Source organism: Pleurodeles waltl, chromosome 7, assembly GCF_031143425.1.
Source record: "Pleurodeles waltl isolate 20211129_DDA chromosome 7, aPleWal1.hap1.20221129, whole genome shotgun sequence".
Lineage (NCBI taxonomy): Eukaryota > Metazoa > Chordata > Amphibia > Caudata > Salamandridae > Pleurodeles > Pleurodeles waltl.
This window is the reverse complement of record NC_090446.1, coordinates 122,955,637-122,979,840: the sequence shown is the minus strand read 5'-3', so window position 1 is coordinate 122,979,840 and position 24,204 is coordinate 122,955,637. Positions and strand designations below refer to the sequence as shown.

Sequence of the window (24,204 nt, the reverse complement as noted above, 5' to 3'; positions counted from 1 at the left end):
GAATATTTCTAAAAACGATCACTTTTAATAAATGTCTGTCGATGCATTGATACATTTTCACTACTGAGGTGAGACAATTCCGCATTATAAAGAAATACACTTTTTAAAGTCTGAAGAGATTGTATAATTTTTTTAAATGAGGTTTGTTGCACGATATACATGCCAACGGTTTTAATGGCTCGGCTTGTACATGGACACTTAGAGCCATGACAGACACATGGTTCAGCTTTGGCTCGCTCAACCTATTTATCTGCCTGCAGGTACTCCTTTATGTTGCGACTCGGGCTTAGTACATAAGGCCTTAAGTCACATGATAAAATGATTTGTAAAAGGCGAGGACAAGAAACATGAAGTCCTGCCCACATGCACCAATTTGACAAATCTACCATCAAGGCTTTTTGTAGCAGAGATAAAGAAGGGTGAGTGCAGTAAAAATATATTTAAAATAAGTGATCCAAGGGTGGGAACCCCAGGCCTTTTGTTCTGGATTTGACCGTAGTCAAGAGTTCCCAAGGAGAGCTAGCAGGCCCAGGTGGGACGGTCAGGGGTGTAGCTTCAGTAGGGGTGCTTGGGGTTTGACACCCCTCAAATGTTTGGCAGATGGGTTTGGGGCTCTCAGTCGGGTCTGCTATGTCTTTGTTGATTTTTCTCATTGTTCTCATTTCACTAAGAGGTTTTAACTTGTTCATTTTTTGGATAAAAAAAAGAGAAATATATATATATATATATATATATATATATATATATATAGTGCCAAGTGCAGTAAATCTGCAGCCAAAGAACTACTCCTTCAATGGGTGCAAATGTACTGTTTTGTGGAATTCACAAACATAGGCAGTAGTAGGCCTGGAAAGCTGTACCAGTCTCAGGTTTCCAGTTATACGAAGGCTAACAAACACCCAAAAGGTGATAGGGTGAATGCTTGCACACAGGCTATCAACTGGCAATCACAATCACTAAGGGGAGCATTAAAACACAACGTTTGTACCCATCGTCCATCCAATGCAAACCAGTACTGACTCTATTTCTCAGAGAAACAGTCCATCCTGAACCTTGGTCATCCCACCCCACCACCCTGCAGCCCACTGCGTTTGTTTAGTCGGGAAATTTGAGATTTGCACCCTCTGAATCTCTCTGATTAAGCTACACCCCTGCTTATTTCCGAACTGATCTGGAACATTTAACAGTACATTTGATTTTATGTATTGTTGATCTTCGTTATTGCATACATTTTGCATTGGATTTGCATTACATTAGCTTCCGCCAGAAACATCCCACTGGGGAAACTGTTTGTAATTTTGAAATGTGGCTATTTAAAAATTAACTGGATTTTAATATTGAATCTACATTTTTAATGAGTATCATGTACTCGTTTTAAGTTTATAATACATGTTTATAATGTTATAGAACTATATCTACATGTAAAGCTGAATACATTTAAATTTCCACTCAATTTATTTCTATCTATGGTTTATGTGCACTTATTTGGATTTATGTTACAGCTTAGTCTAAATGAAAGTCTCCCTTCTAGGGGATTCTTTCCTTTCCGTACAAATGGTGCCAACGCTCTCGGATCAAAGCACTGCACTTCATTCTATTCCACTGATTCCTATTATTGCTTCTTCCACTCGTTCATTCATGAATTATTCCAATGGATAATGATCACACATTTTGTAGCTATTAAAAGTTATTCCGTGCATTGCTGAAAACTTGCTTGGGTCTGGACTCCACTACAGAAAGCAGCAAACAATTGCTTTTCCTGTACCTACTTCCCCAACTCATGCGGGGGCTATTTAACCCTACAGTGTGGCGTTATGTTTCTACCAGTTACTGTTTCTGTGTACTAGTTTTAACCCCACAAGCATTAGAATGTATGTAGTTTTACCCCTACCCCTTCTGCTGAAGACCTGTCTACTCAGTCAGTAACTAGTGTTTTGAAGAGATGTTCTGCTAAGGAGAAGTGTCCTGGAACTCTCACTGCTCCAGATGGGTCACCTTGGTATTAGCATGGCATAGCATTAGCAGCAAATACTTTTTTTGTTAATGCACTATACCACAAAGGAATTATTCATCACTGCATGCCACTTGTCTCTTTACTGTCTATAATCTGTTTCCACCTTTCGATATTTCACCCTTAAAACTGACCACAGTGTGCCAGAACAAGACTTTCCCAACAGGAGTAGAAACAGTACTCTAAATGTGGCTTCTAAAACTGGACAAACTACTTCATATGAGGCATATACAACTAGATGAAGCTCTGAATGAGGCATCCACAACTAGTCAATACTCTAGATGAGGTCTCCACAGCTAGTCAATATTCTAGTTAGGCCCCCACTAGTAGACAGTATTTTAGATGAGGCCTCCACAATTAGTCAATATTTAGACAAGGCCTCCATTAGAAGAGAATACTGTAAATGTGGACTTCACAAGTAGACAATACTCTGGATGAGGCCTTAGCAAGTAGACAACATTTTAGATGAGGCCTCCCACAAGTAAACAATACTCCAGAGGCCTCCACAAGTGGACAATATTCTAGATGAGGCCTCCTCGAGTACAGTATCTAAATGAGGCCTCCACAAGTAGACAATACTCTACATATGGCCTCCACAACTAGACAGTACTCTAGATGAGGCATCCACAAGTAGTTAATATTCTAGATGAGCCCTTCATAAGTAGACAATACTCTAGATAAGCCCTTTACAACAAGACAATACTCTAGATAAGCCCTCTGCAACTAGACAATACTCTCCAAAACTAAATATTATTCTAGATTTCGCCACCAAAACTAGATAACACTTTACATGGAGCCGGAACAACAGGGCAAAACATTTTACATTTGATCCTCGGGAACAGTATGGCAGATGAACCTTTAAAGTTGCACACAGTTCTCCAGCTGTGGCCTCCATAGCAGAGCACAATGATCAAATCATCAACCTCCAGAACAGTGCATACTACAGTTCGAGTTTGTAGCTACAAAACATTTTGCACTCTTACAAGGAACAGGCTGTTTCTGGTGAATCCTACAGTCAGATGTCAAAATCCATTTAGTGGCAGTGATTTTGTTTGCATCTACTGTGTAATGGAGCACGTTTTGCAGTATTTGCTCGAGAAAGAGCAAGGCGAACGTTTGACAGCCTTACATGCCGGACTCATGTGATTGGCTGGAAGGAGTTGCTTGGGTAGTGGAAGGTGCTAAATGGTCTCATAAACAGTGTGCAGAAACTGTGCATGCATGTTTCAGTGTGCTGACAGAACACATCTTGGCTTCAACAAGAAAGTGGCACAGTGACACTTAAAATTCTGGGGGCAAAACCGGTTTAAAAGGGTTGCTCTTTGTTTGCGTTTTACTGAGTATTGGGAATATCACGGAAGTTATACATTTCTGCATAAGTGCGGGTGTTTGGATCAGCTGGATGCTGGGAAAAAATTGAGGACAGGACAAAACTGTTTTTTGCTGTATTTTCGGTTCTTTATTATACACTTTTTGCTGATCATTGAGCTCCAGCGGGGCTGCATTCAAGCACAGAGAAGGAGAGGGTATACAACAGGCTACTTGGGGTTTCCTTGTTTCATATGACCCCAGATCACACCCTTCCTCAAGGCAGGAAAGAAGGGTACACCGCTCTCCGAATTAAAGTTTGCAGATAATGAAAAACCTGCTTTGAGAGACAGCCAAGATGAGTTCCAAAGTGCTGTGAGCATCTTAATATAAAAATTACAGGTGGGTAAAGACACACCAACTCTGAGAGTGGAATACCAATGCTGCCGAAATGGGGTAGTGATGTTGCTGGCACCGAGTGGGACACTGGCTCTGGGAATAGGAAACATCACCTATGGGACCGAGAGACAAGAACAATACAAGACAGTGTTGATGCATACACCAGATAAAGCAATTCCAGTTATCCAGCCTGCTTGTCATTCATTTATTACTCGCTTTGAAAGCAATTCTCCCTTTTACAAAAGAGTCAACTGATGCTGTCAATATTGCAGCAATCTCAGGAAAGTGTGAGCTGTCTCCAGGTCTTTACCATCCTGCATTCAGCGAGGGTGGAAGTACTGCCGACCCCTACTACTCTTCTTTGTTGTCTTGGGATGTATCAAATTGGCACCGATCTACTTGTCCGTCCCTCTAGGATATGTACAGTCCATTTGGCCAATCCTCTTGCAGGGCCAGTGGAATTATGCGATTCTGCGTCATCGGCTTTTTTCACATATTTTGCCACATAGACCATCATCTGCTGCATAATCTGCAGATTTTAACAAAAATATTGTTTTTAGCTCAAATGGACCAGATGTTACTAAAAACATGGTGACACGTGTTGGCACCCAGTGTAATGCTTGTCGCAAAGGTTAACTGGTCATATTTTTGTTTCTTTCTGTATTGTTAAACTGGTATTAATGGTGTGAAGTCTTTATCCACACAGTATTACCATGTATAAAAATGACAGACTAATGGAGTAATACAATAAAAGAAATCTGCCACATTATGCTGCAAAATTTGCCTTTCCTTGCTGCATCATTCAGTCGACCCTGCCGCCTAATTTGGTCCTCCCTTGCCGCATAATTCATGTGGCCCTGTTCACTTGTAAGTGGGCTGTTAGATATGTCCCTCAATTCATTCATCTGCAGCACTTGTAAACACAGACAGGAAGCCCTGGGTCAACAACTCAGATTTTTCCCAATTGCATTCTTCATAGTTCTCAAAACCATCTTTTAAATACTCAGCACTGCCGCTGCATGCCTTCTTCTTTAAGACAAACTTTATATTTCTCAATATTATTCCTTAGTTGTTTTCCTCCACTGATCGTCTTGCGTGCTTCATTAGGCTTATCAAAAATACTGGTCTAACGTACTGTGATACCTCGTATCTTCAACCTGCTGACAAATCCACTGTTATATCTGCTGTAACACTTTGAGTATTGTAACAGATTTGTTTTTAGTTATTTAATATACTTGCCTCATATACTATGTGAAGCCTTATTCGTATAGTTATTGCTGATTTGTTACATGCCATGCTCTTCCATGCTGTCTCTGAGTGACAAAGCCTCTGCTATATTTTATTTTCACACGTACCTTTTCAATATTGGCCAGACTTATCACACAAGGCACAAATTAAAAAAGGGATTTGTAAAAGATGGCAGAAATCTTTTTCTGGAGCAGGGTCGTGAAGTCTTCCATATGCTCACACACAGACACTTCCTGAATCAGAGATTATCAAGGACAGAAAGCATCGCTGCTTCTGTACTGTGGGCTGCTCGGAAACCAGGCTCTAAAGAATGAAGAAAGTTGGATGACTAAAGGAAGCTGCTTAGCTCCAAAGTAACAAAACTTTCTAAAATGTTGGCTGCGTGGGGGAGAATTGAAACAGGGTGATCATTTTTCAGCAACTTGCAATTGTCGTACGGCTTTGTCAGCAAAGGAAGTATCTCTGCAGCTTTAAGCTTGTCAGGGACGATGCCCTGACCTAGTGACTTACTCAAAAGGTCTAATAAAGGTTTGGCTGTAATGACAGACAGAGCTTGCATAGTCAGGCCTCGAAAAATCATTACATTTTTACTAGACCTGCAGGTTGAGTAGCTTGAATAATCTACTCGACCTAACTGTAATGTACTTGACCCAGAAACGGGTCTCAAATTGTGTGATCGTAGGCAAATATTGTATTTTACAGTCTCCTTCTTCTTCATTCTCACATATAAGTGCACCTTCAAATATGTGAGTTCAGCATTTCTGCTGTAAAAAAATCCTCTTTTCGTTGATTAAATACACTAAGCGTTTGGTTCATGTATAATAAATCTAGCCCACATATAGGGTACACATGATCCATGCGTGACTTTCCTCTTAGTTTACTAATAGCTTTGCCACCAGGGCAGGAGTGTTTCTCAGTTTATGTTTAGACACTCACTTTAAATAAATACATCACTACAGTATGATGTGGTAGCGCACTGTAATTTACAGACAGTACATTTCCAAGAAATGTCCAAAAATCTTCCTACTAACTATCAGCTTTACTGATAAAACTATATAGTGTATTAACAATAATCCGTGAAAATTGGGTTTCAGAAAACATTTATCATTTGCACATCAACAAGTAAAGTGTTCTGACTTTACATAAAATGGTCTTTCACAGCTACTGAAATATATTTTGAAATGTTTGTAAAGTTGACTTAGTTATATAAATGTTATGTGTTAGGAAAAAAATGATACCAAAAGCCTTTCATTTCACATAGGTCAGACAGTTCACCTTAGTATTTGCGTTGCAAGAAGACAAACTGACTTTTGACCTCTGTCTCTGAACACAGAGCAAATGTGACAGGAGTAAGATTTAAAGGCATCTTAATTGCTAATTCAGTTTCTAACTGAACAGAACTCCCCTTCTTGGCCAGAAGGGTATAGTGAAATCTAAAAAAAGCCAGATTTCACCTTATGCATGAGAGAAATATGAGTCTCACGTTGGAGCAGGGAAAACTGAACCAAGGATTGAGAATCCATGGTGCCAGAGTCCACATGCGCCCCAGGTGTTTAAGGCAGAGGAGTAGTAGGAATGCTATCCTTAACTGATTTAGGGGGTTATTACAACTTTGGAGGAGGTGTTAATCCGTCCCAAATGTGACGGATATACCACCAGCCGTATTACGATTTCCATAGGATATAATGGACTTGTAATACGGCTGGTGGTATATCCGTCACTTTAAAGTCACTTTTGGGACGGATTAACACCTCCTCCAAAGTTGTAATAACCCCCATAATTTTCTCACTGAAAAAAGTGCTGAGTGCGTCACGCAGAGTTTGGGAGGGTTCTATTTCCCAGTTTACTCGCTTGAAACAAGTGAGTTCATTTAATATCTTAAAAGTTTTATTTTATTTGCCACCAATTTAGTGCTGTTAGAATAAAAAAAGGATTTAGTGGTGAGGGGAATACTTTTATGCTTCCTCAAACCCTCACTAAAATATTTTCTTTCTAAAGTACCATCGCTCTTTTGCCACTACCTTTCTAGTTGGCATAGCCTGAGCTTTGCCGCTTTCATCATTGAACTAGAGAGCGTGTTTAGGAGGAGGGTGCATCATTTGTGTACATTCTGGGATGTATACATCACAAGTATGCTGCAACCAGTCAAAAACGCACACAGAACTCTGTTCAACAAAGGGGTCGGGAACTGGGCAAGTTCCACAAAGGGTATTGGCTATTTCCTAGATATCCACCCTGCTCCAGTTGCGGAAGGTGCTCTGACACACATTATTCAATGCAGTGCTGATCCTCAGAAATACTTCAGATTTAATGAGGTGGTGATATGACCATAGGCAAGGGAGGACTGAGACCTTGATAGGTGTGTTGTGTGACCATACCAAATCCAAAGTATGCTCCTTAATTGGACCTGTTGCGTGAAAGAAAAAGAAGACATGAGGTCAAAGAATTTGTGGGGGGTTGTTGTACCAATCGTTAAAATCCCCAACGACTAACAGATGGTTATATGAGTTGCCAAGGCTGCATATTCATTACAAAAACAGGAGTGAGTAAAGTTGGGCATGCAGTGCGGTGGCCTATATATGACCATGCACACAAGACAGTGAAAGGCAAATTAAATATTTAATGTCACATTGTCAACTTAAGGAATAGAGGTACATATCACAACAGATGAGTAAAGGCACAGCGGGAAATAACGGCAATTCCCACACCCTTTTTGTGAGAGCCCCTATTAGTGTTAAAAATGATAAATTGAAAGCTAACACCTCCAAAATATCCAGCATAGATGACTCTTCTAGGGAGGTTTCTGTAACACAGAGTATGTTTAGTGGGTTCCCCTCCAGCAAATTGTATATTTCATTGATATGCTTACTCAGGGCCCTGGTATTGAGGAGAGCCAGGTGTCGGGAATGAGAGAAATTGTTGGGAGAGGAAGGGAAAAAGGGGGAGAAGAACTAGGCAGGGTGGGGTCGAAGTAAGTCTGCTCTCCACAAGGTCTCAGCAACCTTTCGATCAAGGAAAGGACTGACCTGTTTTAAATTGTGAACCCCCAAATCCGAATAGTACACAAAATGGGCAGGGTTTCTGGCCCCTGGTCCCATCGGGTGCAGACAGGTTTGCCTTTGACATGCCTTCTGCACACCAGCGGAAGGCGTCCGCTGAAAGCGCTGCCCTGCACATTTATAGGGCTCCTAGTTAGCAGCCACAAAGAACTTTCAAAATGGCGACCAAAAATAATCTAAAAGGAGCAAGGTAAAGCAGAGAAAACATAGTTTTTAAAAAACACAGTTGAAAGATAGCCTGTAAACTGGAATAACACAAATACCCCTATCTCTGTATGTGACAAACTACTAACACTAGGTACCCATGATGCTCCTCATCCAAAAAATGCTTCAGCGCCTTGTCAGGGTAGTAGGTGCTATAATAAATGCCTAAACAATACAAGACAAAAATATTTGTTTCCTCACCCTCTAGCTCTGTCCCTCCCTGTAATAGACCATGCCATCAACTCTTCCATGTACTTAACATTTAAACCCATCTTGGTCTGTCCCCTTTAAATTTAACCCATCCTGTTGCAACTTCATGTCTTTGCCCGATCCCACTGCCTTTTACTATCTCCACTCCCCCGTCTTAATTGCCTTCTCCCCACCCCATTCTCCTCCCCTACCTCTCCCCACACATCAATGGCTTTACTCTTCCTTGTCTCTGCCCCTCTCGCCACTCCTCCATGTCTCTAACTCTCTGTTACCGCTCCTTCTTGTTTTCAATCCCGGCTCTACCAGCAAACCTTTAACAACCTTTAAACTATGTTTATTATCCTTTCGTTGTTAAAGGGGCGGGGACATAAGGAATGTTGGGGATGAAGGGAAGTGCACTATGCACTCCCATCAGTGCGCATGTGTGCTTGGCCGGCCGTCTTGGGCTGGCTAAATACACATGCGCACTGTGCTCTCTCCAGCCCGGCACTGTGTTGCTGGTCTGGAGAGAAAAGGCACAGGCTCGAAGTCTGCCCGAGAGCACCCTGGCTGAACGCCCCCAGCCAATCCTAATGCTGCTCTGAGCAGTGTCAGAATTGGCTGCAGGGCAGGCTGGGAGCCTCTGCCTGCTAAGAGGATGGAGGAACGGCGGCACGCATGTAAGTTTTTTAAAAAAATATTTTTTTATTATTAATATTCCCCTCCCACCCCCCTGCTGCGCACTGCCCCGCCCCTTCTAACCCTTGCAAGCTGTGACTGGGCTCAACTCATCTGTCTCCAATCCTTGAATCCAACCCCAGCCTTTGATCACTCCATTTCCCCGGTGTCTGCTCCCTGCCTCCACCACTCCCTTTCTATACCCCTTCTTGGATCCAACTCCTGTCTTATCCACCATATCCATCCCTTCAGTCCTCCTGAATCCACTTCCATCTTTGTTCCTCAATGTCTACATCCTTTTCCATTTCTCTACCTTTCTTCGTTTCTACACATCATTTTTGTCACCAGCCCTCCTTGTATCTAACCACTCTCTGTCTCCACCACTTTCATCCCGCCCCACATCTCTGTTCTCCGTCCCTCCTGGGATCCAGCCCTGCCTCTTTATCTGCGCCCCTCTCTGTATCTGGATCCCTTTCATCATCCCTTTGTGTCTCCATCGGTCTTTTTCTCCAGCCATCTGTCTCTCTCGCTCTCTTCACTCCATACTGTCTCCACTCTTCCTTTTTATTTAGTGCTTCTCATCCCCATCTCCCCTCAGGCTCTGCTCCTGTCTGGCCCTTTCTTCTATCCTGCCCCAACTCTCTGTGCCCCTGGCTCCAGCCCTGCTTGTATCCAGTCCCCTGCTCTCTACACCACCCCCCCATACCTTGGCTGAGTAGTTGTAAGTTCCGGACCTCCTCTCGCACCTGCAGTTGGAGCACCTGTTGAAGCACTTCCTGCCGCTGGAACTCATGGGTAATTCCCATCCTCTGGAGCTTCTCCGCATTCAGCCGCAGCAGAGCCCGGCCTGGTGCCAGCAGGAAAGAAAGAGAAAAGAATAACTAGATGTATACTAGCATGCAGCCTCACCGCATACTCCCAACAGCTTTACTCCAACCTTGCTACCATTAGAACAGTTTCCCCACCGGCTCAGCACAGCTCAAACTTAACCCCACCACAGTTGTGGCAAAGTTTCATCACAGACTTGATCAGCATCAATACAACTTTCAACCGGTAATTATTTTTAAATGTGCATTTTGTTTAATTTTCACCTGTCAACATCCTTTTCTCAGACTTATCATCTGCTGGAATAGATCCTCTCATAGTAGCCCTCAATTCAACCAAAACTTTGAAGAAGGGGGTCAAGTCCAGCCAAAGAATCGCTACCTGAATTCTGTTCTACAGCATTGCCATGCAGTTCCAGCACACCTCAGAGCTGACCTTCAACACCTGTGATGTGCTCAATGGATAAGATCCTGGAACTAGAGCCTAGCTGCCAGGGTGGGGTTTCATGCCCCAGTCGTGGCACCCTTTCACAGAGTGATCTGTCAATTAAAAACATCTGTCTTTGAGGTATGATGAAGTCTGGCATTGCAGTCTAGAAGACAATACCAGAGCCTTTCAGCTCTGGCACAGTCTGGCAGCTCAGACAAGGTTATGGGTAAATCCTTATGTGTTCCTGTACAGTCTAGTCTATCAGTGCTGTAGCCTTTGCACTCTTTCACAGACTGACCTCTCAGTCAGTCAGAAAGTACCATATAGGATATTTGGCCATCAGATGCAGTCTGAGCTGCATTTTTGGAGTCTTGGCACTTTAACTGAGTTTGTTATTGGCCAACAGAGTCTTGACAGAGGCCGGGTCCTCCTGGACTGCAGCTGTCTCTCGGTCTGGAAGAAGACATCCACACCGCTTAGCTCTTGCAGTTCCGCCTTTCGGTCTGGGCTTTTGTGCCACAGCTTTGGCACTGTCAGCCTCACAGTCTGAGGCATCATGCTTGACCTTTAGAGTTTATGCGACCAAGGATTTCATGAGATATCTTGGATTTTTTGCTACAATCTGGACCTCTCACACTGTCTGTCTCTATCTAGGTCAAGGCTATCAAGCCTCAGCTTGGGCACTCACACAAAGCCTGGCCTCAGTCAGGGTTATTATGTTACACCCTTGAGGCACCCACACGTGCCCTGGTCTCATTCCAGGTTATTATTCCACAGGCTTGGCACACTCTGGAAATCAGTCTGGAAACAGTATGGAAACCAAACACAGTCTAGTTTCCATACTAATGTGCCACAGCCTTGGCACTTGTCCACTGTCTGGCCTCATTCTGAGGTTTCTTTCAAGAAACAGGGCTGGGAACACTACTTGCGGCTTATCACCTTACCCTCTTAAAGCCCACTCGCTCTAAGTTTCTTTGGTGAAGGGAAGGAAAGGCTGGAAATCACCATGAAGTGTCAAGGCTGTTTGGGCTGAGGCTGTGTGTGCCTGGAGAAGGTGCTACCCAGCCGCTGTCAGACGAATAACTACAATTTCCAGCAGGCCATGAATTATCTCGTGTTCTGGGTAGATGGCACCCATCTTGCATAAGTTTGTAAAACTTGCCCCGTGGCCCATGGCGTCTTTGCTAGGCAATTGTGATACAATATTGCTGCAGCTAGGACCCCACTAAACAGATCTTGGATTTCCTTGTCAGGAACTATAGCTTCCTTGTATTTGTATTGATGGACATTGACAATACAAAGAAACATTCTCAAAGTTGTGTTGTTGATCAAAGCAAATTTCATGAAAGTTTATTTATGAATGCTTTTAAGACTGGGAGTTGTTACATTTCACTAAGGGTTATCCTATGATGGAACAGCAAGGATTCTTAGAATGAACTGTGATACGCTTCTTTATATGAATGTCACTCCTAAAGTGTTAAGAGTTCTACCATGCACATACAACCTGCTGAAACTAGGGAACAGAACATTGACTTTTTTGATTACGTTGCAGTTTTAGAGGCGTCTTGTAGAAGCTATAACTCATCTTCTACTAGAGTGCGCACAGATCAAAACTTGGGGTAGGTAGTTGATTCATCAGCATATGTCCTGGTGCATCTATATTTGAGGTATTCATTCTGGTTGTGTTTAATTGACAGGAATTACAAGTTCCACATCAAAGTACAGAGAGTTGGTTACACAGAGATATTGCTTAAATATCACTTCACTATTACAGGCAAGTATAAAACTGTGTATGACAAGTTACTTAAAGATATTTCTTTCTCTTGCAGAAACTGACTACATTCCACTTGCATCCTTAATCAAAATAAGTGATGGCTAAGAGTAGAGGAGTCCTGTGTCTCTGTTTTCTCTCTTATCCCGTCCTCTGTTTCTGCTACTGACCCTCATATCGCAGTGTATGTGGTTACTGGCAGAGGTTGTGAGAGAAGAAAAAAGTGTGTTGATTCCACTGGATTCTGAGCGCAAAGGTTAATGCATCCTGATAGTTTCATGCCAGAGCCTCTGTTCTCTTGCACAGTCGGCATCTCCATCTAGAGTACTGCACCAGGTCTTCAGAGGGCTTGCATAGTCTGGTTTCTATCTGTGTTATAATGGAAGAGCCTCAGTCTTGCCGCACAGTTTGAGCGTCATGCAACGCCCTTGGTGCTTGTGCACAGCCTGACCTCCAAGCCTAGCCTATCCTGCCATTGTCATCACCTTGGTGCTCATACACTGCCTGGTCTCAATTTGAACTGTCATGCCACAGACTTGTTACATACTGTTGAGTCTCAGGCTGGTCCAGAAGCCAAAGCCTTTTACTTGCACCCTGCCTCGTCTCAATCTATGATGTTACGCCAAAGCCTTTTATTCGCACAATCGCTGGTCTTAGTCCAAAGCTTCTCGCCAAAGCCTTTTGCTTGCAGACTCTCTGTCTCAATCCAGCATGTCATGCCAAAGCCTTTTACTCACACACTCTCTAGTCTCAATCCGGGATACCATCACAAAGCCTTTTACTTGCACACTCTCTAGTCTCAATCCGGGATACCATCACAAAGCATTTTATTCGCACACTTTCTGGTCTCGTTCTGGGATAGCATCCCAAGGTTTTTTCTTGCACACTACCTGGTCTCAGTGTGGGACTTCCTGCCAAAGCTTTTTGCTCGCATACTCTCTGGTCCCAAAATGCGCTATCATGCCAAAACGTTTTACTTGCACACTCTCTGGTCTCAATCCAGGATGTCATGCCAAAGCCTTTTAAATTGTGCACTTTCTGAGCTCATTCTGGGCTATTATTCAATAGCCTATAGCTTGCAGACTCTCTGGTCTCAGTCTGGGCTGTCATGCCAAAGCCTTTTACTCGCACTCTCTCTGGTCTTAATCCGGGCTGTCATGCCAAAGCTTTTTATTCACATACTGTGTAGCCATAATCTGGGATATCATGCCAAAGATTTTTACTTGTGCACTTTCTTTCTATCTTTTACTTTCCTACTCTGGTCTTAATCTGGTCATGCCATTACCGTATTGCTTGCACGCTGTGTGGCCTCACTCTACGGTTTTGTCTATAAGTTCTGGACGACCAAAACTGCCGCCGGTGCCCAACCATGCAACCACCCAAACACAATAAGCACTAGGACAAACTTTAATAACCTTGGCAACAGAAAGAAACAAATGAAGTGCACTTTGTACTTTCTTTGTTTGCGTCTGTTGCCTGGTTGAGTGTTGTTTCTGCAGTTATATTTGACACAAATTCAGAATTGATTGTAGGATTCCTTTTGAACCTCACTCAGGGCCTGATTACAACTTTGGAGGAGGTGTTAGTCCGTCCCAAATGTGACGGATATACCACCAGCCGTATTACGAGTTCCATAGGATATAATGGACTCGTAATACGGCTGGTGGTATATCCGTCACTTTACCGTCACTTTTGGGACGGATTAACACCTCCTCCAAAGTTGTAATCAGGCCCTCAGTCTTGCTTTTTTGGTCTGCTTTTTGGCGCACTTTATTGCCAACGGCAACATGATCATGGCATGGCTGAATGGACAGGCTGCAGTTGGGGTTTATAAAGTTTTTATCCAGAACACCAAGAGTTTAGGATAACCTGCAAAAATATTCCCCATCACGTTATAATATTGACCACCACAGTAGAGCAATGGCAAATATATAGATAAGTATAGATCAGGGGTCTCCAACCTTTTCTATAACAAGAGCTACTTATGTTCAATGAAAATCATCCCAAGCTACTGACATTATCAGTGTTGTAATATTGACCTCATCAGACAAGGTTACATTAGTGGCCGCTCTGCATAAGTTTACAAACAGTAGTCATGTCACTACATCAGGCAGGATTGCCAGCAGCAGTGTAAAAATGCTTCAGCATTGTGGAATACTTCTGCATGGGTAATACACAACAGCCATACCTGCAATGCCCCTGACACCAAGGTAATAATAGTAATCAGTCTCCCCAAAGCCCCATGATTTATCACTCAAATATCAGCTTTAAATATATTTTGGAAATTCGGCCATTATCAATCAAGAGATCAGGTTATTTGTCAAGATTCACGGTTGACTTTGGCCTGGCGCCAAAGCCCAGCTTTTAACCCGCATCGGTTTCAGGAATTTGAACTGCATCACTTAACCCCTTGCATACAGAAGTGCCTCTTCAATTATTCTTACCCTTTTTATAGTAGGGAAGGGGAACCAACATCAGGGTTAATCGGTGCGTTAAGGGATGGTACTGCCCCACAAGAGGGCACTGTTGCCTCACAATTTTTATCTCGTCGATTTATTATTTTATTTTATTTATTTTTTCTTCCCCTTTTCAGTGCCGTCTTGAGTGAGCTTTTGAAATTTCTCTGCCCTTCGCTAAGAATAATTTCCCAGACATGTGTCCCTCCTTGGTAAAGGGGCGGCTCGTTCCCACTGTTGGACAAGTGATCCTTGTTTCACGTTGCCTTTGACAGGCTACTTAAGCTCCACGGCTGAAAGGCAATATTGTAAAGCAACCATTCATCCGAAGTTGAACATGCTTGCAGACGATGGCAAAAAAGCTCATTTAAGGTCGTCTTCCAAGACGCTGCCATTAGCTTTTACTTCGGAGAGGGTTAGTTCGTACGCGAAAAATGCAGAAAATATGCATCAAATGCGCCCTCCAATGATTTGCTTAGATTCACTCATTTCAGAGAATTTGCATAATTCATACATGCCAACATTGTAGAGGAGAAAGTGGGAGTTAAAAAAAAATAAAAAATTGGGAAAACGTATTTCTCCCATCATTTTATATTAAAAGGAACTGCAATTTCAGGCGGGAGACACCTAAAAGTAAAGCCTTTTTTGTCTTAAAAATTGGGAGTCTCCCGCCTGAATACAGTCTGTTTGCATGTATAATTTTATTCGCCGGGTGCAAATCCCTAAGGGGAAGTTCCAGAAATCTATGCATGTACTTACTCCCGCATATTTACTCCTTTTGACAATTTGCAGGAGTAAGTATCATAGGAACGAGCGCGTGCAGGCGGAAATTTCTTTTTACTGCAAAACACAAAAAATCACATTTGCCCTATTATTTTTTTGGCCACTTAAGTTATGTGCACAAATTGGGTGCGAAACTCGTTCGTCTCTCAACACCCATAAAGTTATGGCTTTTTTGGGTGTTAACCACATTATGGATTGACAATCCAGAGAACATGTCCCTAAACGTACAACTGCGTAAAATCTGTCCTACAAGTCGATAATCAGAAATAGTAAATGGAATCTGTGGTCCTAAAAATTCCCACATTCTGATTCTTTGGATGAGGAGTCAGACATTCTGACCACAGACTCAACTTTTTGCGGCCATAAGTTGTACTTAGGGCTCCAGAATGTTTTGCATATTTATATTTCTCTAGTAAACAACAAGCTAGTTAAGCAGCTGCTCCATGAATGCCACCTGGGGATTTGCATCAACGTCAAATAAAAACGAAGAGGAAAAGTTTTTTTTCTTATAATGTTGTTTTCTAAAATAATAAAGGATGTGGGATTTGACCCCACAGGAGAAGGCTAGAGGAGAGCAAAGAAAAAATCAGCCAGGAAAAGAAATGTTCATGGTGAGAAGCACCTCTGATACTGTATATCATATTCATTTTGGGGAAGTCAGGCACAGGGCATAACTTGGTCAATAAGATTGGGAGGATGGGGGTGAGCTTCAGATCTCCCGACAATCATGCTGGCATACCTTGTTAACATATAACATACGACAAGCAGGGTGCATGAGAGGGGCTTAGGAGGCAGTGGAAAGGTAAAGGAATGCGGATTTGTAGAAGTAGCAAGTGACAGAAACACTATATTTAGTAAAATAATCAAAATATTTTTAGGGCTTTTAACACCAAAATGTGTGTGTTTGTGTGTATATTTTTGTCAGTGTGTGCATTCAAAAATCCCAGGTGAAATCCGACAAACACCCCACTATACCCGACTGAAAGCACCTGACCCAACTATTCATCAGAAAATACATTTATTAGAGGGGTGTGACACCCTAAACAGCCCCCTGAAGCTACTCTCCTGGTGAGGCAGCTTTGCTCTTCCTTCCTTCATTTAAGGAGTGAAATAAGATTAGAACACTGGAATGTTGAGAGCTCCTCTGAGGACAGTGGAGTAGCCCCGGTCTTATAGTGTCTGGTATAAGTCTTCTGCTCCAAAATTCAAATGTTTGTCTTCCTGTTTCTCCCTTTTTAATTTAGAACATTCTACACTTAGTTGGTGGAACGCTCTAAAAGGCTTACAGCCCTTCAACCTCAGGCAATCCAATTGTTAAAGGCCCTCTCCCTCATTATCGGTCCTCACTTGCGGATTGGGCCTATAACTCTGGCTCGGGCCGTTAACTCTTATAGCCCTCAGCCGTGAGCTATAAGGCCATTCTGATGAAGTGAAAAGTAGGTTTGCCGTAAAGTGAGGCAGCTGTTAATACACATTTTGCAGGGTAAGAGAACTACGGCTTCGTCTTACAACACAAGTCTTTGGAGAAGGGAAGTGCTGTGTTGCATTACAGCGAGTTCTGTACCGTGCATGCACTCCAGGCTTCATTTTCTTGTCACAGACACAATGCTGATTGGAGCTTTAGTAATACAAACACAAAGCTAGGAACAGGTGGTGCTCAAGAGTCCTTCAACACTGCAGATGCAGCAGCACTTGCAATTATCCAATGACACGGTCCGGAGCCAGCCACGTCCAGGTTCTTCAACACAGGGGCGCAGTGCAGGGCAGGTGCTAAAGCAGCGGGCCGACATCCACCAAGGCAGCATTTAACAACATCTCAGTTTCTGAGACATTTATTTCAGGTTTGCCATTCAGGTGTCATTGGTGAGGAAACTACTAAAGACATGTTCTCGCAAGAGTGCAGAAATAGAGATAAAATTGAATAGAACGTATATGTTGTAGGCATAATTTAACCTTTTGTGGCAAATAAATGATTCAGTTTAGCCTGTGCGATTAGCTATTCAAACAGTGTACAAACACTGAAAAGCGCATATGTATCCAATAAGTAGTGTCTACAAAGGTTGATCTATTTGGGGTGGCAGAGGTGTTGTGTTCGCTTTTTAAGATGAAAGATTTGATCAAGCAGATGCATTATATGTAATAAAATAAAATGCAGTTAGAAAAATGTAGAGGGGAAATGTTGTGGCTAACATCTATGTCTGGAAGGGGGTTGGGAGCACACTGCCTCACATCCCAGCGCAGTTCGCCCCTTTGCATCCTGGTAAATGCAGTTCCCAGTTAGCACTTACCTGAAAGTTATCTGTAGTTTTTCACCAAAGTTGGTGCAGATATTGCTGTATATCTCTAGACACGTGTTTCTAGGTTGAGCCCTTCATCAGTAGAGAGTAGAGACCAAAGAAAATTCATCAGGGGTTGCTGGAAATGCTTCCAAAATCCTCTCAGGTCAAGTACCACTCACAGGCACACAGGTGCATCTCCAAAGCTCATCAGCGCAATGGCTCAAGGGAGCCTTTTAAACAGGAAGGGGCGTTGGGAGCACACTGCCTCACATCCCAGCACAGTTCGCCCCTTTGCATCCTGGTAAATGCAGTTCCCAGTTAGCACTTACCTGAAAGTTATCTGTAGTTTTTCACCAAAGTTGGTGCAGATATTGCTGTATATCTCTAGACACGTGTTTCTAGGTTGAGCCCTTCATCAGTAGAGAGTAGAGACCAAAGAAAATTAATCAGGGGTTGCTGGAAATGGTTCCAAAATCCTCTCAGGTCAAGTACCACTCACAGGCACACAGGTGCATCTCCAAAGCTCATCAGCTCACTGGCTCAAGGGAGCCTTTTAAACAGGAAGGTGGGTTGGGAGCACACTGCCCACATCCCAGCACAGTTCGCCCCTTTGCATCCTGGTAAATGCAGTCCACAGTTAGCGCTTACTTGAAAGTTTTCTGTAGTTTTTCACCAAAGTTGGTGCAGACATTGCTGTATATCTCTAGACACGTGTTTCTGGGTTTAGCCCTTCATCAGTAGAGAGAAGAGAACAAAGAAAGTGAGATTTTGGCAGCATTTCCAGCAACCCCAGATGAATTTTCTTTGTTCTCTACTCTCTGAGTACTGAATACTATGAATACTGCCAGGAACAGCCGTCCAACTTCTGGAAGCTGATGCCTCTACGCTCCCGCCCCAAGGACATATGGGAATCTTTTCTCTCCTTCCTCAGCCAAAGAGTCTCCCCCTCACCAGAGTCAGGTGGAACAGGTCTCGGTGAAAACTCTGAACATGAGGGTAATCAACTGATCATCCCATCGACCTGAGTGTGCTATTGCACCAACACAATGAGTCTTCTGTTGATCGCAACACTGGTCCTGTGGTGCTGCCTCTGTTTCAGTCACATGCTATGTTTGGGAGCGGTTATCCTAGACTAAGAGATCACGCTGCTCCTGTTTTTATTTCCTTTCTTTTGGTCTATCCCTCTTTAGGAAACATTGCACATGGGAATGTCATGATCGATTAATTCGCTGTCATGCTTTGTTAAATGCTGTGGACCTTTTCCCACCACACTACCATCCCCCATCCTTATTTCCCTCTGCCCTCCCTCACGCAACTCCCCCCTCCTTTTGTGGTGGTACGGATGTTGTATTGTTCTACACTGTCATAAATGCAAATACAAAGATTTATATAACAAAAGAAGATTGAACAACTTGTATCCTATAATCATTTCATCAATAACAATATCCCTGTATGGATACCTCAGAGAATACCAAGAGAACCAAAAGGAAGGAAAGGAAAGCTAAGCCAACAAGGAAAGGGAAAAACAAACAGTGATAAGGACTAGTCATCGTAGATATCCACTTTAACCTCACCCCGGAAAGGACTACCCTAAATCCCATGTTGGAATCCGAGACCCCAACGACAACTCCTCAGGTCATTACATTTCGTCATTTCATGAGGCTTCCAACCAGAACCCATCTTTAATCCCTTACCAGATTTGCTTGCATGCTTGTGAAAACATGGCTCTTCTCCTATTGTAGTTGACACATAGTTTGACTGGGAAATCCACTGATGCTGCAGTTCCTTGTGTCATGATTCCAAGTCAGGATAAGACAGCAGTCTATGTTCATCCACCATTACTATTTGCTTCTGTATTGCTGCTCTTAGGACACAGTCTCTCAGTTACCAGGAGTCCAAAGCAACCATCATTCCCTAGATTCAATGCAGTTTGTTCCCCCTAACGTCTCATGGGCAGCCTGTTAAATTTCAACACCACATGTCCAGCATCCTCTTGCAGTCGGAAAGTTTCACTCAGTACATCATTCATACATGTAGGCAGGGCACCAGGTTGGATTTCAGAATGAACCCCAGCACATGATATTAGAATATTAGGGGCCAGATGTACCAAACAGTTTTGCCCATTCTGTGTCTATGGGAAATTTTTTTTGTACATATGGCCCTAGATCCCATATTCACATTGTCAAGAATCTCTGTTTTAGTGTCCAACTTTATCATAGCCTCAATAACATGTTGTTTTAAGGAGATAAATTCTTTTATCTCCGGTGTGGACGTGATTGTCGTAGCCTCAAGAGTGTGCATTCTGCTTTCCATCTTCTCTTCTGCTCACTTCAGACCAAATATCCGGCCCTTAAAGTCTTCTAGTATCTTTTCCACCTAGCTCAATCTTGCCTTTTTAGGTCGAGCGTGCAAACGCTCTGACATGATGTAATCTATCTGTGGGCTTTTAACCACGCCCACCGCACGCTCATCAATATTATTCATTCATGGGCTTGCCTTTCAAACATACTTCATTATCATTGGTAAATGCTTTACGTTTGTCCTTCCTTGGGGCAGTTTTGTTACAGCCTTGGCCATCAACGCTGTTACATGGATAATTGCACGTTTGCTACTAAGTTTGTGAGCAAATTTATTTTTCCATTTGTGTCTCTCCTTCGCGCTCATGCTCATGGCAGCCGTGGCACTTTGAATCGGCTCGCTTATGTCAACTAATGTTTTGCTTTTCATTTTCAATTTATGTGGCAAGAAAAGTCCAGTTAGGAATTTACAACGCTAATAGCTCTAACTCAAGCAAACCCAAGACCCACTGCATTGCAAATGCTTGTTTTCTGCTGTGTCTATGCGTAGAGCAGCAATGGACTGCATCAGCATTCGCTCACCTTTGGTCAGGCCATCCACATCCCAAGGAAAGGCAGCCGTACTTGAGTTTCAGTCTGTGATGGTGCAACCCTGATCTCAAAAATGTTCCCCTTCACCTTCTTTTTAGTGCTCTGGAAGCACTTTAGTGGAACAAAAGGAGACTCCATCAGGATTCCTTCTCTCATCATATGTGAAGTAGCCAGTTCTAGATAGCATGCCGTTGGGTCCTCTGAATGGTGGAAGCTGAGACATGATCTCCGAGACATGGTGGTAATCTTGGGACCTGGCTGGCCTGCCCCCTCCTGACTCACTTTTTAGGTTGAATAGATTTTTATTGGTTTTCTGACAAATTTTCCAGAGCAAAAAATCACAACCTCCACCGTCTGCAACCAACCACTCCCAAGACTCTCTCCTTCCCATAGTCGCTCCACAACACTCATGTTACATCTTTGACAGCCTTGGCACTGCATGCCCACTCTGCACCTTGAATCAAATGGTGTACAGAGAGTTCCATAATATTTGTCGATTTTCAAATGATATAGGGTTCATAAAGCCCTTAGTCTTTTCGGGCATGTAAGTTCCTTAAACTCTGACTGAAAGTATTGCAGTAAGTGCCCCCATTGTTTGGCAGAGTCTTTCCTTTCCCATTCCTTTAGCTAGCTTTTCCATTCTCACCAGCCACCCCAACTGACTCACTTCTTAAATGGACCATCATGACTATCTGGGGTCATGATCAAAAACTACCAGCTATGAATTGCACCCTACTTGACCAGTGACATTCTTACTCGCACATTCACTGGCTAATGTTATATCCCATTGTTCACTCTGAAGTAACCGAAACGTTGCATGTAGTGCATTGTATGCTCGCCTAAATGTAATAAACAAAATTGTCACAGAATTATCAAACCAGCCCACTGAAATTCAAGTGGCGAGTCCTATGTCACCTTCTTTAAAACTAAACTTAATGTCAGTCATGTGCTGTTTGATGTGATCAGGCCTTTTATATATCTTTGGATACCATGCAAAAAAAAAAACAAGGTTATGGGTGGGAAGTGTGAATTAATCTCAGCTACTGGCGATCATTCAGGCCGCATCCCAATCCATTGTTTTTTGCCCACCATGCCACCTCAGTTTGGACCCAGCTATATTCAAATCAGTCTTGACCCTGCTCGTCATGGGAACAGTCCAGCAGGAACTACCAAGCCAGAGGTCCTCACCCCAAAGGACCTCAAACCTCCCCCCCACCACGAGATTTGCAGCAGCTGCTGATGGCCTCTAGATAATTGATATTAGGAAAAATTAAACTTCCAAAGTGGTGAGGTGTGGGATGAAAAGGGTAGGGGGGAGGTTTCAGCAATACTGTGTGAGACAATGCAATGAATAAGCAGAGAAAGAGACATGGCAATCAATTTGCAAGGCAGAGATTTAACCTTGATAGGGCCAGGTGAAGTGTGCTCTGTTGCTTGGCAATTTTCCTCAGACAATTGAAAAATGTGTTTTTGTTCTAGTCAGTCGCTGCATCTGCCAGTCTATCACAACTGCACTTTACATAATTTTGCCCCTAGAGCCTTTATAGATTACTGTGACTCCCTCCTGCCTCTCAAGGACTGGAACCTAGGATCATCTGTTGAGTACACTTCGTGATTTCATTAAGAAAGGATGACTCGTGTTAATGGCCACAGTGCCTCTCTGCATAGAACAGTACACCAGAAAATGTATTCTTAAGAAGTTCCCAGACAGGAGGAAAAAACACACAGGGCAAAAAAACACCCTGGCAATAGTGTAGCTCTTGACTGAGGACAAAGATTAATAAGGACGTGATTATTAAGGCACCAAACCCCCCTGAAATCAGGAAGCAGAAAAGATGCAAGCGAGACAACCAAGGAGTAGAAACAAGTAGATGTTCCAACACATAAAAGCCAAAATTATGGACAAAATTAGTAGCAATGGGGAGAAGAACTTGGTGAAAATGAGGGAACAAATGCATCGTGATACATCTTTCACTCGGAAATGCCTTTTCATATATATTTTTTTTTTAAATGATATCACATGAAACAACTTTTTTGGATTGGGGAACCTCGGAAAACATGGCAGCTTACAGGCTTGTTGCTTCTCCTTTTCGGAATATCGTGGCGTTTGTTTGGCACACAAGGAAGAAGAGCAAGTTTGACATCCTTTGCACAGAGCTGAATTCCACGGTCCCGCCACCGCCCTTTATGCTGGATGCTCCGGGCCCTTGCAGACCACCCCGCTGGGTGACCATGAGCAAGAAGTCACCTGAGCATTCCAGGCAGCCGAGACGAAGCAGCACACACTGAGCACAGCATCCAGCAACACACGGCCTGACCCCGCGAAGAGTGGTCCTTCCTCTCCTGAACGCATATGATCTTTGCGAAAAACTTAGCACAACTTTATGCACAGATTTATAACCACCCTTGTCACGTTTCTTTCAAAATCATAGTGTCCGGCAGAGCTTAGCTCTAAAAATAAATGGTGGTGCAGGTTTTAGTCATTCAAGGCATTGTAATGAATAGAACGTAAGATTACTGAGTTCATAAAATTATGGATGACCCGCCTGTTCTTAGTAGTAGCTGGATGTGCATTAACAAGAGAGAGGATGTACAGATAGGACCTGTACCTTTGTGTGGACAAGCTCAGACCTAGTATGAGATACCTGGTTGAGTATGAAGGTATTTTAACGTGATCAGGAACAGATGACAATCCGCCTCATCGTACACAGTATTAAGGGACATTGTACACCTTGTGTAAAATGCTAAATGTACCCCTTGCAGCCCCGGACACATCCCAGCGGGGAAGCGTGCAGCAAGGCTTGCTGTGAAGAGTAGCATCAACCCATGTAGGTACCAATATCTGGGCATGTGCGGCTACAAGAGCAGGCTTTAGCAGGTATGGCTGTACAGGTCAACGTTTGGGTGATTAAAGTGATCAGGGAGAGGGAACGATTCACTCCACAGTGCTCAGGGGCTTTGTAAATCTTGTGCGAGGTCCGGGCCCTGGTGCAGACTAGCTTGTTTGGCATACCAGGAGCACCTCAGCTGCGCACAGTAACATACGCTAGTTCATACAGCAGTAACCGGTAATGCTCAAGGCCACACAAGCTACATTCGTGGGCAGGAGTCCTCGTGGGCAACGCTTATGAATTCAAGGTGCAAATTCTGGCTCTTAAATCGATGTAACAATTATCAAAAACCCTCACTAAATGTCCGGTCTGGCTTTACCGAACTTGCTCCAAACTAAACTCAAGTTGACAAATAAGAAAAAAAATCGTACAGATGTATTCGCCTGCTGGCATCTCTGGTAGGAGCAAGCACTATGCACAGCTAAGAGCAGCATATGGATGCCTGGCTCTATATGTCCGCAAATCCCAGTGCATGACGGGGGCCTAAGGAAGCACTTCGTATCACGCAAACAGCGGGGCTGGGGATCGGCCCCTCGCTTGTCGTTGAGAATATAGCTTTCTGTCGCTCTGTTCTCTCCCAAGACCTCTGAAGCCTTCTTTTAAGCAATAAAGGTTTCTCTCTGGGGCTGGAGGGGGGCATTAATCCTCATGGCTGCCCCAGGGCGCAGCAGGGTGTGTAAGAGCCAAGTCCTGAGCCGGGCCTCCTGCTGCTTGTGCGGCTTAGTACACGCCCCTGTGGAAGTGCCCGTCAGGATGTATTAGTGCCCATGACTGGGTCACCCCAAA

General features: G+C 43.4%; 1 protein-coding gene across 4 annotated transcripts in view; it reads right to left on the bottom strand.

Moving 5' to 3' along the window:
- SAMD10 (sterile alpha motif domain containing 10) overlaps nt 1-24,204 on the bottom strand; it is an 80,170-nt gene that overhangs the window by 4,963 nt on the left and 51,003 nt on the right. The window contains exons 4-5 of one of the 4 annotated variants that reach the window (XM_069243244.1): nt 9,843-9,943; nt 765-4,247 (exon numbers count right to left, since the gene is read on the bottom strand). In XM_069243244.1, coding sequence (XP_069099345.1) covers nt 4,098-4,247; nt 9,843-9,943 — 251 coding nt within the window. In that variant the 3' untranslated portion in view covers nt 765-4,097. Of the gene's footprint in view, nt 1-764; nt 4,248-9,802; nt 9,944-24,204 lie in introns of those variants that run through there. The other 3 variants (XM_069243242.1, XM_069243245.1, XM_069243243.1) reach the window with 3 other exon arrangements.